General features: G+C 43.0%; 1 protein-coding gene across 1 annotated transcript; it reads left to right on the top strand.

Moving 5' to 3' along the window:
• Positions 1-6,712: 6,712 nt before the first annotated feature.
• LOC119738504 (inositol monophosphatase 1-like) lies at positions 6,713-14,903 on the top strand. Its single transcript, XM_038213407.1, has 7 exons — positions 6,713-6,902; positions 7,641-7,774; positions 8,673-8,777; positions 9,477-9,631; positions 10,557-10,665; positions 12,808-12,959; positions 14,528-14,903. The coding sequence occupies exons 1-7, from the start codon at positions 6,822-6,824 to the stop codon at positions 14,632-14,634; spliced, it is 843 nt and encodes a 280-aa protein (XP_038069335.1). The 5' UTR covers positions 6,713-6,821; the 3' UTR covers positions 14,635-14,903.
• Positions 14,904-16,160: the final 1,257 nt, after the last annotated feature.

Raw genomic sequence — 16,160 nt, 5'->3', positions numbered from 1 at the left:
TATGGCAATAAAATACAGACAGGCAGTTGGTGAACAATGAAGCCTATGCCAGTAGTACATGTTGATTGTTATTATAAATTTTGTTTCGGGGGGGGGGTATGTTACGGTACTCTGGCTTAACCCTAAAGGGGCCGGGGCAGAATCCGCCACCCCCCTCCACTTTTTCCGCGATAGCCTTCAAAAAAATTTTTTTCGCGACCTGAGCTGTTATGACTTCTTAGCCTCGAGCCTTGCGCATCTTTTGATACCAAAAAAATAAAAATCTGACCACGAGTCGCCGCGCAGCGAAATTTTTTCCGGCGCTACGCGGCGTGAAAACTGAATTTCCCCATAATACGTAGTGTACACAGAGCAGAATTAACATTTGTGCATATGAATAATTAATTAGCCACAATTCAAAAACCCTTTGACGTATAGTGATGAAATTTCTTGGCTATGCTCATGTTGAGTTGCTCTATGCATGTACCAAGATTCATAATTTTTCTTTTTTTGGCCGAGATCTTAGGGGGGGGGGGGGAAATCCGCCCCACCCCCAGGCTGAGAGCTGGTCAAAAAAGCCTGGCCCTTTTAAAACTATCCATTATTTCAGTGCTTTCCGCTGAGCTATGTAATTCAACAGATATACGTTTGTGTCAATCGAGTCGGGGCCCTTTGGCAGCTGAGCCCTAGCTCCCAATGATGTCGGTCCACAGTGTCCCGGTCCAGCATGCAGGAGCGCAGCTCCTCAGCGGTGGTCAAGCCGGTTTCTGGTTTCAGCATGTCCACGAAGGAGAGATTTCTTCTCCCACGTGAGGCAGTGCCCCATGTGGGCTCCCAGAGAATGATCGGGCTAGCGGCCCGCTCGAGGTGTCGGACGCAATGCCCTGCAAGCTTGAGACTGCGTTCCCGGATCTTTTTTGTCACCTTCGGCAAGCTAGCGTAGACGTTTACATTTCTCATGTGATCCCGCCACGGGATGTTCAGGGCCATGTAACACCCATCCAGAGACTTTGAGAGTTGTACCATATCTCGTACAGACAGCTGTGCCACTGATGTTATAGGCGAGCACCTTGGTCTTCCTTGTGTTCAGCTGTAGGCCAACCTTCAAACACTCCTCCTCAACTGATAACAAAAGGGCTCGAGCGTGCTCCACTGTAGGGCCTATTTGAGACCAGTGCAATGTCATCCGCAAAGTCCATGTCAGTGATCATCACAGGAGACACTCGCCGGCTCTTGCGGGGCGCTATGGTGAAACCCAGCTCCTCTTTTCTACCGTTGATGGCCTTCCTCAGGGCGAAGTCGAGTACAATGACGAAGAGAAAAGGGGCCAAGGTGTCACCCTGAAGCAGTCCTGTCATATGCCTTGTTGACAAAGTTGAGTACGAGGACGTCGATGGCGACATACTCCAGGACCTCTGGGACGACACCGTCCTCCCCACAGAATTTTCAAGCCTTGATGAGCGCCCCCTTTGCTTTCACGTACTCCTCTTCGTTGAAGGGACCACCTTCGATGTCCAGGTCCTCGAACACTTGCTCTACCTCCGCCTGCTCATCCATCATCTCCTGTTCATCACCAAGAAGGTTTCTAAAGTGGTAGAACCATGCCTCAACCCGTTGCTCATCGGTTTCTCCCTTGATCTGAGAGGGCTTGGAAGACTTTCTACCAGTAATCTCGTTGATCAGCTTCCAGCTCATCGCATGCATTTGGTTGACTCGAGCTACTTCCACCTCACTGATTTTCTGGAGGGAAAGATTGAAAAGCGTGTACTAGAATGCCACGATGCATGTATGAATCTTTGTTTCCGTAAAATTCAGTAGAAAGTCTTCGAAGGGAGTGAAGTCACTTTCCTCATGGGAAAAAGAAGTTGAGACTTTATATTGACACTCTGGAGAACTCTCAGGAGGTAGCGACAGAAGCGTCTGTAAGTTTAGTTAAAAGACGCTAATGCATTAGGTTTGCTGCGGAAGCCCCTCTTTATCCACTACTGCCTATATACACAGGAACTGGTAAACTGTAGCATTCGGTCATTACTGTCGGGTCAAAGTTTTCGTAAATGTTCTCGTTCAAACTACAAAGGTTGTCAAGATTGCAAGGAAAGTTAAGTTCCCGATCTAATCCCCATAATGCAATGGAAGTACTGGTAACATTTCAATTTAAATTTGCACGCTTACGTCCTTTAACCTTACATAAAAACAATGCATTGAAAGCGTTTGTACTCCGATTTCGAAACTAATAAATTTCCAATTCCCCCTCCCCCACGGCCTCCGTGAAAATGTATGTGTGGGCGTGTTCAGGCATTCAAACCGTGGACAAAAAATGCCGGAGAACAAAAGAGAACAATATCGTCCGCGATTCGATCCCAGCATACGTCCGCGATTGGGGTCGTGTACAAAACATATGGAAGTCTTCCTAAAAAGTTAGCCTATTACAAACAAAAGATGGACAATAAGCGTCCACGATTGACGGTGTGAATAGCATATGTGGGTGTGGGTTGGTTATCCATTCAGACTGAGGACTTGGGACAATGGGGTGTGTGCGATTTCAATGGGGCCGAGGACCAGCTGGGCCCAGGTCCTCGGGAGAATTTCGTCACTACAAACCTTATGGGAGCCGTCGAGAAAAGTACAAATGAAACCGGGGAACTTATTAGAAGGAAATGATCAGGTCCTCGTGGGTATAGTAAAAACGAGCTGGATGTGTGTGTGCACAAGACGGTGAGCTTGTAGTTCCGGATCCGTTCAATTTGGATGAAATTGGGGCCCTTATAGCGCTCTATTTTGCAATGGGCTGCACGCATCGTTTTTCAAAATGGCGATGGCCTTCAGGACTATTTTCAGGGGTGATCAGCTTCGGCTAGAAATTTCTCCTAAAAGTCATCCCCCAAAATTGAAAAGAGAATGAAAGATGATGAAATAAGCTTTAATTTGATGTGTGTCTCGAACACCTTGGAGAGTTGTGAGTATTTTTCCCGAATTTCTGAAGTGGGAGCATTTACCATGTCTATGGAAGTTTATTTACTGGTCTGCAACCATAAACCGCTTTTATCGATATCACTGTCGAGCGCAATTTGAGTCCTCCACGCAAGTTTAAACCTGCGCGCACGCAAGTTTAAACTTGCGCGTGCATTAATTTCCTTGCTACAAATTGCGCACGCAAGTTTAAACTTGCGCACTTTATAGATTATCCCCATGCATGCAAAGCCGCAAGCCCTTCACCAAGATAGAAGTCAAAAAGGCGATCCAATCACTAAAAAATTGCAAAAGTGCTGGGAAAAGATAATCTCAGTGCCGAGTTGCTAAAGTATGGACCCGAGATTGCTCAAGAAATTGCCAGGACTCTGAATGAAACCGCTAGCACTGGCATCTACCCTGACGACATCAAAGAAGGTATTCTCGTTCCTCTTCCTAAGCCAGGCAAACCAAAGGGACCCCCAGTGAACATAAGGCCAATCGTTCTTCTGACAATTATCCGGAAAATAATGGCCATTTGTTTGACGAAGAGAATCGCCGACAAATTAGACGACCACATACCAGCTTCTATCGACACGGCAGAGGCACCACTGAGCAGGTCTTAACTTTAAAAATCTTAGCAGAGAAGGCCATCACAGCCGATAGCTATGAACTTCACCAACTGCTGCTCGACATGTCAAAGGCTTTTGACTCGGTGAGGAGAGTGGTTCTCTTTGACGATCTTAAAGAGATACTAGAGCAAGACGAACTCCACTTACTGGCAATCTTGCTTAGAGACGTTCGATTGCAAGTCAGTGGGAACTATCTTGGGTAAGCCCTTCAAAACCAACATCGGCGTGCCTCAAGGAGACTGCCTCAGTCCCATTCTCTTCACTCTATACCTGGCAAAAGCACTGAGACAACTTGACCCGGAAACACCCGAGACACCATTCACTCTTCAGGATCACAATTCAACTGCACGCAGACACAGTCCCAATCCCTTCCTGTGGAACTCGAGAACCACAGCTACGCCAGATGGGATTACAGTATGCTAGCTGATGACATCACTTGGGCAAGTAACAATATCCACCCGATAGCAACTGTGATAGAGAGGAAAGCACCTGAGGTACTAAAAGAGCGAAACCTCACAGTAAAACGTCTAAGACAGAGAAACACCTCATCAGTAGAAACGGAATTAGCAACACCAGTTGGAAGAAATGCAAATACTTGGGATCTTTTCTCGACACTGAGCAAGATATTACCAGGAGGAAAATACTTTCAATGGTTTCTTTCAACAAATTCAGGAATGTCTTTAACAGTGATGCAATCTCAAACAACACGAAACTCAAAACATTCCGCGCCTTCATAGCATCAACAGCGAACTATGGACATTGACTAAGTCACTAGAAGAGAACATTGATGCATTTCACAGAAGACTCTTGCGTTCAATCCTTAAAGGGAATATACATCATTTGCTTTTGCTGTGATTTTCAGAAATGGATGGAATTGGGGGGTTGGAAATATATAGCAAATATAGTTACACTGACTTTTTTGAGGTTTTGGGTTCGAAAATGCAATAAAAACCAAGAAAAACGATCATTTTCCTGTAGTCTGGTTCCCTGACTCCATATAAGAAGAAACAGAGCAGTTTACATACATTGGGGAATTGTAAGGTCAGGGAACCAGTCTAGCTGGCTCGTACCCGTTCATAGGTTTGTAATCGATTGCAAACAAGTGCGATGGTCAATTGGGGCCAGTATTTGAAAAAAAGCCAGTTGTTTCCAACGCTGATCGGCCGATCAGCGTTGGAAATTGATACAAAAATACCACTTTTCTTGAAAATGACAGTATACCAGGTGCCATGATTTTACAGGGTGCTTTACACTGTCATTCACTAACAGCCCAGCAAGTTATTTCAAAATGATTTGGTAGTTTTATTTTTTTATGTTTGCAAATGTTGTATTTTCCCTTTAATATAAAATGGCCCAAGAAGATCACCAATAAAGAACTGTACAGGAGAACCAACGAGATCCCTTGGAGTACTGCCATTACCCGAAGACGTCTTAGGTGGACAGGCCATCTCCTGAGACTACCCGAGGAAGCTCCTGCCAAGCAAGCACTTCTAGAGGCAATCCGCAAGAACAAGCTACCAAGAGGGGGACAACGAACCACGTGGCTGAAGAGAGTAAACAAGGACCTGACAACCACGGGGGTCAACATCAAGGATCGATGCACCTGGCACGTGGCATCAGACAGAGAACAGTGGAGAACATGCACTTACAGAGTGCGCGATGTCAGATCAACTTGACGCAAGCGCCTAGATGATGAGATGCAATGCCGCTAAACTATTTTAGTCCAAGAGCCAGGGGTCATTTAGTTTTTGGAAATGACGAAGTGTTTAGTGGGTATTTTTGGAAAGGGTACACCTTGGGGAATTCGAATTGGATAGTCTTATGGTTAGCTGGCGGTGAACCTGGATACCAGGAGGCATTGACGTCACATTAGCAGTGATTAGGACATGCAACAGCCATCGGATCGGAAATGGACTGTGTACGCAGAACGTACGTACTACTGACCCAGCGGCCGTTGAATGTCGATGCACAACCAACAGATTGTGCGCAACTCAACGATGCACAACACTGAGAAGAATGCGGGCCATGTTTACATTCTATTTTCTTTTTTTCCAAAAAATAAATGACCCCTGGCTCTTGCTCTATTTTTTTTCCGGGTAAACTCATTCAGATATGTCACATTAATTTTAAAGCAGATGTGTCTCCGATTAATAGCACCACTGTGCTTCGTGAGACAATGCCTAAATGCCTTTTTTTGAAACATTTTATTAACAGTATTATGCTTATGAGGTTGACTGTGTAGAGGTTCAGATATATTAAAGGCATTAACTAGGGGTGGTAATGCAAACAATTTATGCACTTTGCATCATTGTTTATGGCTCATTGGGATTTTTGTTTAATTAACAACACATTTATTCATTTAGTCAAATTTATTAATTAAATTAATACATTAAATTAATTAACTAATCATTAATAAATATATTTAAAGTTTCTAAATAATTACCATCTTATATGCATAGCGTTTTTAAGTTAAAGCATATAAACATTTATTATGAATTATTGAGCCTGCAAATAAAATAATTGTTAAAGTAATAAAAAAATTTAATTAATTAATTAAATTAGTAATGCGTTCATAATTTTTTTCTTCAAATTATGCATTTTTGAAGTGTACACATGCAGCGCTCGAAATGTTATGCAAAGTATTTTTTAAAAACAATATGAATTATTGTACCGTCCAATTAATTAATTGCTAAATTAATTAAATAAGTATGTTTTTAATTGAACAACTTCAGTACACTTTCCAAGCAATCGCCGCTAGTGTGCTTATTGATTGCTTGCCCAGTCCCCTCCCGCCCCCGCCCCGTAAAAACTTCTCTGATAAGCACTGCTAAATCTCAATGTTTCTTTTCATTGACGCTAATTGAATTCTCATTTTTATTTATTTCTTTGTTCATTAATTTATTCCATTATTTATTAATTAATTTCTCCATGTAATCGTGTTTTGAACAAGTTTTTCTTCATCAATGAAATTCCCGCCTGCAAGGTTCTCAAATTGCGATCACCTTTGCGCAAGTTGTAACGTGCGCACGCAAATTAAAATGGCGCAGTGTAATTTGCGTGCTTCGGGAGTCCCTCGCGCAAGTTTAAACTTGCCTGCGCAAGTTTAAACTTGCGCGGGGACTCAAATTGCGCTCGACATCACCGACAACAGCGCCCCCATGCGTCGATTGTTGCGGCTCTTTCAAGTCTTGTTTGTTTTGATACTTACATTTTCACGATTCTTCGTACCTACCAAGCTGTCAAAATATCTGCCTTTTCATTATGGAGGAATTACAGGGGGACAAGGAATTGTATCAAGAGTATCTTTGCGCTGCAGTTGAGATTGCTAAAAAGGCTGGGGAGGTAGGATAGCCTTCGTAGTTCATACATTATATAACATGTATAAGTGAGTTGTGTGACTGTGAGTTGTTACTTTGTTAGCTTGAATTTTACTGAGCTGGAATTACCCAGCCCTAAATTTTATTGGGTTGTCATTTTTTTTTTCATATTAGTGGTAACAGCTAATAACAGCTTTAATTGAATTCAAATTATCGTAGTTCGACAGGTAAAGAATCATAGCTCATTTTCTTCTCTCGTCATATGATTATTTACCTTTTAACCTCTAATACATATGTACGTTTAATTTAACATAATAATGCCGTGTAATTTATTGTGTGAAACAGTCAGAGCACGTACAGCAAGTTTGGGAAAAAATGTTGCAACCTGACGCCCCTTTTTTTCTTCATATATCATTCCAATCATGCCAATGAAGGTGATTCATTGCCAAAATGACGATAAGACATGAATCTGGGACTGAGAAACATTTCCAATTTTGTTAGGAAATACTTTCTGTGTAATTTCCTAGACTCTCCATAGACTTTGTTCATAATCGTGGAAGTGACATCAGGTTGCAACATTTTTTCCCAGTTTTGTTTTCGAAAATCATTAGACAGTTCAACTATGTTAGAATCTTATAAATTGCTTGGTTTTACTTAATATATTTCATTAAAACTGTTAGAATGATTAAGCAATTTTTCTTTTCATGTTAATAACAAGTCATAATATAATTCCTTTCTCGGTTTGTTCTCCACGTTGTTTCAGGAAATCCGAGCCACCTTCCAGAGCAAGAAGACCGTTGAAATGAAGAGTTCCCCAGCCGACCTGGTGACAGAAACCGACCAGAAAGTGGAACAACTCATCATCTCCTTCCTTCGAAGCAAATTCCCAGACCACTGGTAATTAAGATGAGCACGGTCGAGCCTAGACCCACTAGTGTGGCCGTCGGTATGCTGCGCTGAACCTAAGGCCACACACCGTGGTCCGCGCACTACTGAGGACGTTTTCATAAAATTTGCAGGGAATTTCTTACATATAGTTGTATTCTACGATGTCCCATCTATCACTTCTGGGATGCTTAGGTGTAATGATGTTCAATTTTCCGAGATATTCTTGAATCTTTCTGGAGCCCATATGCACTCGTGAAACGTCCGGTGATGGCAGCCATTTTTAATGTGACAAGAGATGACCTCAAGCTGTGACGTCGCGTTTATGCAAATTGCTTGTCGAGCGAGGGCGCGAGTTGTAAATGCGACGGCTGTTTCCTGTACCATGCATTTATCGTCTGGGGGCCACGTGCACTGATCTCTATTCAGGATCTACGGCACAGGAAACAGCCGTCGCATTTGCAACTCGCGCCCTCGCTCGACAAGCAATTTGCATAAACGCGACGTCACAGCTTGAGGTCATCTCTTGTCACATTAAAAATGGCTGCCGTCACCGGACGTTTCACGAGTGCATATGGGCTCCAGAAAGATTCAAGAATATCTCGGAAAATTGAACATCATTACACCTAAGCATCCCAGAAGTGATAGATGGGACATCGTAGAATACAACCATATGTAAGAAATTGCCTGCAAATTTTATGAAAACGTCCTCAGTAGTGCGCGGACCACGGTGTGTGGCCTTAGGTTCAGCGCAGCATACCGACGGCCACACTAGTGGGGCTAGGTCGAGCCTAATCCGAAATGAAAGTCCCCAAACTCTTGCTCCAGCACGGAGCCCATACCTGGTACGTATCTTTCCCTTTTGCAACCCAAAATACCTTAAATAGATGATTTCCTGTTTTTCTTTCAGTTTTATAGGTGAGGAGACAACTGCCGCCGGTGTTCACTGTGAACTGACAGACAACCCAACGTGGATTATTGATCCCGTAGATGGCACAACAAACTTTGTACATAGGTACGTGTCTGTACTGTGCCTGTATACAACAGCACATGTAGGTAAGGCCCAAAAAAATCTTAGGTTTCTGGTATGCGCGCATCGCCGTAGCCATGCCCGTCGGCAAATTTAAAAAGTTTTTTTTTTTCAATGTAAGATGATGTCTCAAAAACTGCCAAACTCACTGGTTTGACTGGAATCCTGCTGCTGCACAATTTTAACATGTTTTTAGATGGGGTTACGATCGAGTATAAGCTTTATGTGGCCTCTCTGGGCTCCAATACATTTTGCACTCAATTTAGTGGGGCACCATTTGCAGTCATCAACCGACATTTGAAGGAAAAAAAAAGTAAAAAAAAAAAAAAAAAGCCGCGTCGCCGCACCACTTTTGGGGCAAGCTCCATACCAGAAACCGGAGACTTTTTTTTGGGGCCTAAAGAGCTGAGGGAGAGAATGTTACAACCTGACGCCACCTCAGCGGTTGTGTACAAAGTCAATGGACAGTCAGTAACATTTTCTAAGTATTTCCTAACAAAATTGGAAATGTTTCTCAGTCCCAGATTCATGTCTTATCGTCATTTTTGCAATGACTGACCTTCAGTGAGAAGATATATGCAGAAAAAAGTGGCGTCAGGTTGCAACATTCTTTCCGAGCTGAGATTTGTGGTGAATACACTGACTGATCCGCCACTATCACAGTTTACCGTTTTTGTTTTTCAGCTTCCAATTTGTAGCAGTTTCCATTGGGCTTTCCGTCAGTAAGGAGAACGTGGTCGGTGTTGTTTACAACCCTATCCTGGATGAGTTGTTTACAGCGATCAAGGGCCAGGGGGCATACTGCAATGGCAAGCCTATCAGCTGTTCCAAACAACAAGGTCAAAAGTTGTATTTGTACACAAAGCTATAGAGACACTACTGTTCTGCCTTGCATGACATCACACTTTGGCTCATGAATATGGAAATTTTTATTAGCATAAAAACTCTAATGTTGAAATTTCTCCCTTTTACTGCTACAAAGGAGGTAGCCTTGGTCAATGCTCTCGTCGTTATTCGTCCCGTACGCGGTCAATCGTCGGCATATAGTCCTCACGCGCTATGCATGTATGCATGTAAAAATACAACAATACGATGTTGAGCCTTGGTTCAATCGTCGGCCAAAGCTTATGTTTTTCTTTACTTTGCGCTAGATTTCCAGCGCACGACCTCGTATGCGAATACAGATAATGTAGGCGGGGCTAATATGTGGAGTGTCCAATCACACCTTGGTAAATCCGGACGTCATCAAATTATTTGCAGCTTTTCCGCCTTTTGCGGATGTGACAGGAACCACAGTTTTTGTGCATTGGTGCCGTGTGCAGAGACACACAATGTGTACGTGTATGGACTATGTACGGTGCTACGTTTCACTATGCAAGTTTCCACGCAACGATCGACCAATAAGAAAACGACATTTAAGGTCAGCTAAGGCTATTAACATAATGAGCACCACCCCCAAAACCTCACATGGACGATTGCACCAAGGCTCGACATCGTCTCCAACTGATTTGCATAAAAATAGTGGCCGCGTGAGGTCGCTGTTCGCGCTGTATTTTTACATGCATGTGCATAGCGCGTGAGGATATATGCCGACGATTGACCGCGTACGGAACGAATAACGACGAGAGCATTGACCAAGGCTACAAAGGAGGTGGAAAGTCATAGTTACATGGCAATTAAGAAAGCTGTTTTAAATGTATTTAAGTCAAAAAAATGTATTACACGCTCCTTTTAAGCCTTTTCTGGTCGTGTTTCTGTTGGCAGATATAAGCCAGTGCCTAGCTCTGGTTGAGATCGGCAGCAGTCGTGTGAGTGCCCACCTACAAACCAAGCTGCAGAACATCAGCTCGATCCTCCAGCAAGGTGTACACGGGTAAATATCTAAAAAAAAAAAGAAGGAGGAATGAAATGATATGCATAACCACGATCCGTATCACAGTACTTGAAGTAACAGAACGTAACCCTAACGTACCTGAATCCATCAAAATCCACACCCTGTTTTGGAGGATTTTGGTGGATTCAGGACATGAAGCCTAGCGGTACTGCAGGATTTTGATGGATTCAGGATACCTCCATATTACATACCTGCCAACTGTTCCGATTTAGGCGGAACTGTTCCGAATTCGGAGATAAAAAGTGCCCGAAAATCGGAACGTCCCGATTTTCCGAGTTGCGAGAGAAGAAATAATACACAAAAAAAAAAAAAAAAATTAAATAAAACAATGCCCCGGCGCCGTCGCACACTTGTCCGAGAAAAATGTTTTATTGTATTGTATAATGGTATAAAATCCGCCTCGCTCTTATGTACGACGAAAGGGACGTAAACCAGACTCAAACGTCATCGAACAGGCCATGTCCAAATAGGCTGCGGCTGCGGCCGTATGCGCGCACAGCAGGCTTGTGCGATCGGCCACAACCTAGCCGCAGCCAATAATTTGGACGTGAACTGAGACCCGCTACGTCATCTGTCTGGTGTACTGCCTCTCTTGCGTGCTTACTGAATTAAGCGCGGGTCAGGCACGGCGCGGTGGACGTATTGATGCCATGTTTGTTTTCCACACACGTTGTTTCTTCATAGTCTTCGGCGCTTTACTATTATTGCTTCATCCTTCGGATGGGACGTGAAGCCGTAGGTCCCGTGTGTTGTGTAATGCACATTAAAGAACCCAGTAACACTTTTCGCTAAGAGATCGGGTTTGCCCCGGTGTTTCTGGCAGTGTCTGCTTAATGCGCCGCAGCACCTTGTAAACCATTATAAAGGTGCTACATAATGGGTCTCATATTTCTCATGGACTTCATTTACATTTCTCTAATTATAGACATAATTTCCAGCGCCTTGAGTACCGTAATTTTCGGAATATAAGCCGCGCGGCGTATAAGCCGCAGTACGCAAAAATCTGTAAATTAAGATTTGAAGTCGGCGTATAAGCCGCACCGACGTACCGCAGTGGTTTCAATTTTGTAGGGCCTCCAAATTCTAGTCAAAATGCTCTGAACCAGTTCCATTTACACTACGAAAGCTATAAAAAGGGCCACAAAAGTTATATCAAATCATTCACAGTTGATACTCTTACAAAAATACAAACAAATATGGAAATTGATGATGAGAAATAAACACCGGGAATTACTGCCGGCTGCCCCGTCCGGTCCCCGGCCTTAAACGTTAGCGCATGGCCCTGCAGCTAGCGCCGGCAAATGATAACATTTTCCCCCAGCACTTGAGATATATGTAACCCACCGTGTGTCGTCTGACTGGAGGCTACAAATGCTGCTTTGTGGCAACAGATGCTGATTTGTTTTGTCCTAAGAATAAACAGGTCCGTTTTTACAACAAAACGTATCAAATTGTTGTGATTACTAACGTCAAAATTCAAGTTGCGATCGTAACTTTCTTCGAAAATAGTCAACACGATGCTGAAAATTTTATGGACGAATCCAGAAAAATTCAAGAAAAAAATTATATTGTGACATTGAACAACTGATTATTGAATAGAGAAATATTTGAAACTCCATAAAAAGCATTAGTTATCTTTTTTTCTGTTTTTAAACAGCAGAAATATTGGTAATTATTGTTCCCAAGAAATTACACCCCTTTATTACAACAAATGGTGTGGTCCATGGGAAAGGCTTGCAGCATGCATGCAGCACTAGAATCACGTACGGCCGGTTGTCGATGTCGATGTCCAAGAGACAGCTTTCGCTAGCCGTACTTTTTACCGCTCGGTACCTTTTCGTTGGACGTGCTTTAGGTTTGTTTATGACTTTCTTAATTGATGATTCATTTCAGCAACAGATCTTTCCTTATACCAGTACATTAAATATACATTTGAATATCATTTTTATTCTTCACGGCTCGGCGTATAAGCCGCCCTGTGTATAAGCCGCAGTAAACATTTTCATGGGCAAATTCAACGTATAAGCCGCGGCTTATATTCCGAAAATTACGGTACCTAATTGTTGGTAGATAACGTGCGCTGAATACAATTTATGTGTTGTCTATTTTCTATGTTTGCAGTGTTCGATCGCTAGGCTCAGCAGCCCTGAACATATGTCAGGTAGCAAGGGGCGGTGGGGATGTCTACGTGGAGCATGGCATCCATTGCTGGGACATGGCTGCTGGTGATATCATACTCCGAGAGGCTGGAGGGGTTACCATCGACCCCAAAGGTGAAACTTGATCAAAGTTTCAAGTATTAATATCAATAATACTGTGGTGTTCTGATAGTAATTCATACAAATGTCTCAAAGCACTTTACCATGTTCATCAGGCCACTGATGAGATCAGTTTTATGCAGAAGTTTAGAGTCAGCACAAACTGTACTCAGCTCTCACAGGTACATTTAGACATGTTTATTTTTCTGGGTGAGAGAGACAATTATAGTAAAGTGGCTTGCACAAGGACACAAGCACCATATGCACAAACCAATGGTGTCTTTGCGTGCATTAGGCCAAAAAAAAAAGTCTCCAGTTTCTGGTGTGGAGCTTGCCCCAAAAGTGGTGCGGTGACGTGGGTTTTTTTCCCCCCAACTTTTTTTCTCTTCAAATGTCGGCCGATGTTGCAGATGATGCTTATCCCTTAAAACTACAAAATGTCCTACAGAGTGGAGCTTCAGGTTACATCAGTAAGGCCATAAGGCTTGAGAATTCTGCACGCACTTACAATCTCGACCGACATGAAAATTCTTTGGGAAATTTGGATAGTCATGACAAAAATCAGAGAAAACGGTAACTTCGTCAGACCATACAGCGACATCGACATCGTGCATGAGCTTGCCTGGCTGCTCATTAGTCTGCTCCCTTACATATTGCGCTAATTAAAAAGCATTTACAGGTTCCAGATACACAACCATCGCTCCCTCAGTCCGGCTACCAGACGCACAATTACAAAATTTAGTGCAAAATATATGGGAGCCCAGAGAGGCCACATAAAGCTTATACTTGATCGTAACCCCATCTTCAAACACGTTGAAATTGTGCAGCAGCAGGATTCCAGTCAAACCAGTGAGTTTGGCAGTTTTGAGACATCATCTTACATTGAAAATAAAAACCGTTTTAAGTTTGCCGATGCGCATGGCTACGGCGACGCGCGCGCAGACCAGAAACCGGAGACTTTTTGGTTTGGGCCTGAGGAGACTGCAACTTAGCATGGGCTGATGGCAGCACTGGAACTCAGTTGTCATTTAATATGTACCCATTTATGTTGCTGGGTGGAGAGAGGCAATAAGAGAGTTAAATTTGAATAAAATCTGGAATGCTGACTTAATCCAATGCTTTGCACGTTTCAACTTGCATTCTCCTGACCAAAGAGACCGTTACTATATCAATTGATTCAGGGCAAGCCTTATGCTAGCAACCCCCAACTCCGGCATGGTCTGGTGTCTTCGTGCCATTCTCACCCATTGTGAACAATGCATTGGTGCCGAGCGTCTCTTACGTAACTATGCAAGAGCTTGCCCCAAATCATGCGATTAGCAACAGCGTCTTTGATCTGGAGAATTCAAAGTTAAAATGTGCCAAGCATTCTGAGCAAGTCAGTGTACTGTGCCAGATGTTTTTCAAATTTAAATCCCAAAGGTTATAGGTCACTTGCAAATGGCTTATTGTAGTGAAGTGCCTTGCCCAAGAACACAAACAAGCAGCTCTTTTTCAAATTCATTATGCTACTGCTGACACAGGTAGCACCTGTAATCTGCAACTGGTGCCTGACAACCACTTTGTTTTTTTTATCATTACAGGGGGTCCTCTAGATTTGATGTCACGATGCCTGATTGCAGCAAGCAGTCCACAACTAGCGCTCTCGGTATCAGCGTGTCTCACTCATATCGATTATCAAAGGGACTAGCGTGATCTTGATTAATCCAAGCTTACTGGCTACTTATGTGAGTGAATTTGCTGTATCCTCCAAAATCAAGCACTGTGCAGTGGACACAGTCACAGGGGTGTGCATGAGAACCGAGTACCCGACCGCTGATGTCAGGAACCGGTTCCAAACTATGGATCGGGTACTTGTGACCAACTTTTCAAATTACTTAGGAACTTCTCAGACAATGAAAAAGAAAGGTTTCAAATGTCATTGGTGGGGAAATTTCAAAATGAAAACCAGGCTAAATGGAAAAACAAAACAGATTTCATGTTTATGTATATTAATTGAAATTTGGGTTGGGTTTCTTTTACGGGTAACCGGGTACCAGTGTTGTAGTCGAGTACTTTTTTCCGAGTACCGAGTACTGCCGAGTACTTAGGTTACCGAGTACGAGTACGAGTACCTCCGAGTACAAGAACAGGTCTCGGAGTACGAGTACTTCTGAGTACGAGTACGAGTACTGTACTTCCGAGTAGGAGTACAAGTACTTTTATTTCTGAATATGGTCATATGGCAAATGGTTCATTGTGCGTAATTGGCGCAGACCCAGTACTGCTGTTCGAGTACGAGTACTTTGATGATCGAGTACAATTTTGACATGTCGAGTACGAGTACTTTGCTGCCCGAGTACGAGTACCGTCCTTTCGAGTACGAGTACTTTGACATTTGAGTACGAGTACAAATACAAGTACTCAAAAAAAAGTACTCGAGTAGTACTCGAGTACGAGTACCGAGTATGAGTACTACAACACTGCCGGGTACCCATGTTTTACTTCAATAGGATACCTGGTTCCCGTACTACATGCAAATGCACACCCCTTCACCGTCAGTGTTGTAGCCGAGTACATCGTAAGTCCCTGCAAGTCCATCACAAGTCCTCCAGTCCCAATTCAACTCGCAAGCTATTCAAATCGGCTTTGACAAAGGCATTCCTTTATTGTTCATCCACTAGTTTCTTGTGACTGGACTTGTGAATGGACTTGTGATTTACTTGTGACTGGACTTGTGATAGACTCGACTACAACATTGGACTTCTTTTATGCTTTTACACAAAACTGGTATATTAAGGCCAAAAAAAAAATATTCGGTCTCTGGTCAGACCAAAGTTCCGGAATTGACGCGGGGATTCTCCTTTTTTTTTTTTTTTTTTTTTTTTTCTTCAAGCTTGGATTGTACAGACAAGGTGGGGTACTATTTTGCTATTTGGTTTTCTCATGTACATTGGTGTCCTCCATAATTTGCCTTGGTGCTCTCGATCATTTGCCTTGGTGCAATTTCCCATTCCTTGGTGCTCTTTGCGGCAACATTTTGGGAAAAAAAAAGATTGAGGCGCATGATTTAAATCGACGCGCGCGCTGACCAGAGACCGACTTATTTTTTTGGGGGGCCTAAGCTTTACTAAGTAAAATAATAGGGGCTCATCAGCAGCACAGTCTTGAATCCATTTAAGAAATACTACAAATTCAGTATTCTTGCTGATTTGGATTTTCATGGATTAAGGGGAA

The sequence above is a fragment of the Patiria miniata genome, unplaced genomic scaffold (genome assembly GCF_015706575.1).
Source record: "Patiria miniata isolate m_02_andy unplaced genomic scaffold, ASM1570657v1 HiC_scaffold_3, whole genome shotgun sequence".
Classification (NCBI taxonomy): domain Eukaryota; kingdom Metazoa; phylum Echinodermata; class Asteroidea; order Valvatida; family Asterinidae; genus Patiria; species Patiria miniata.
Note: the sequence above shows the minus strand (reverse complement) of the source record. Positions and strands in the feature narration are given on the sequence as shown.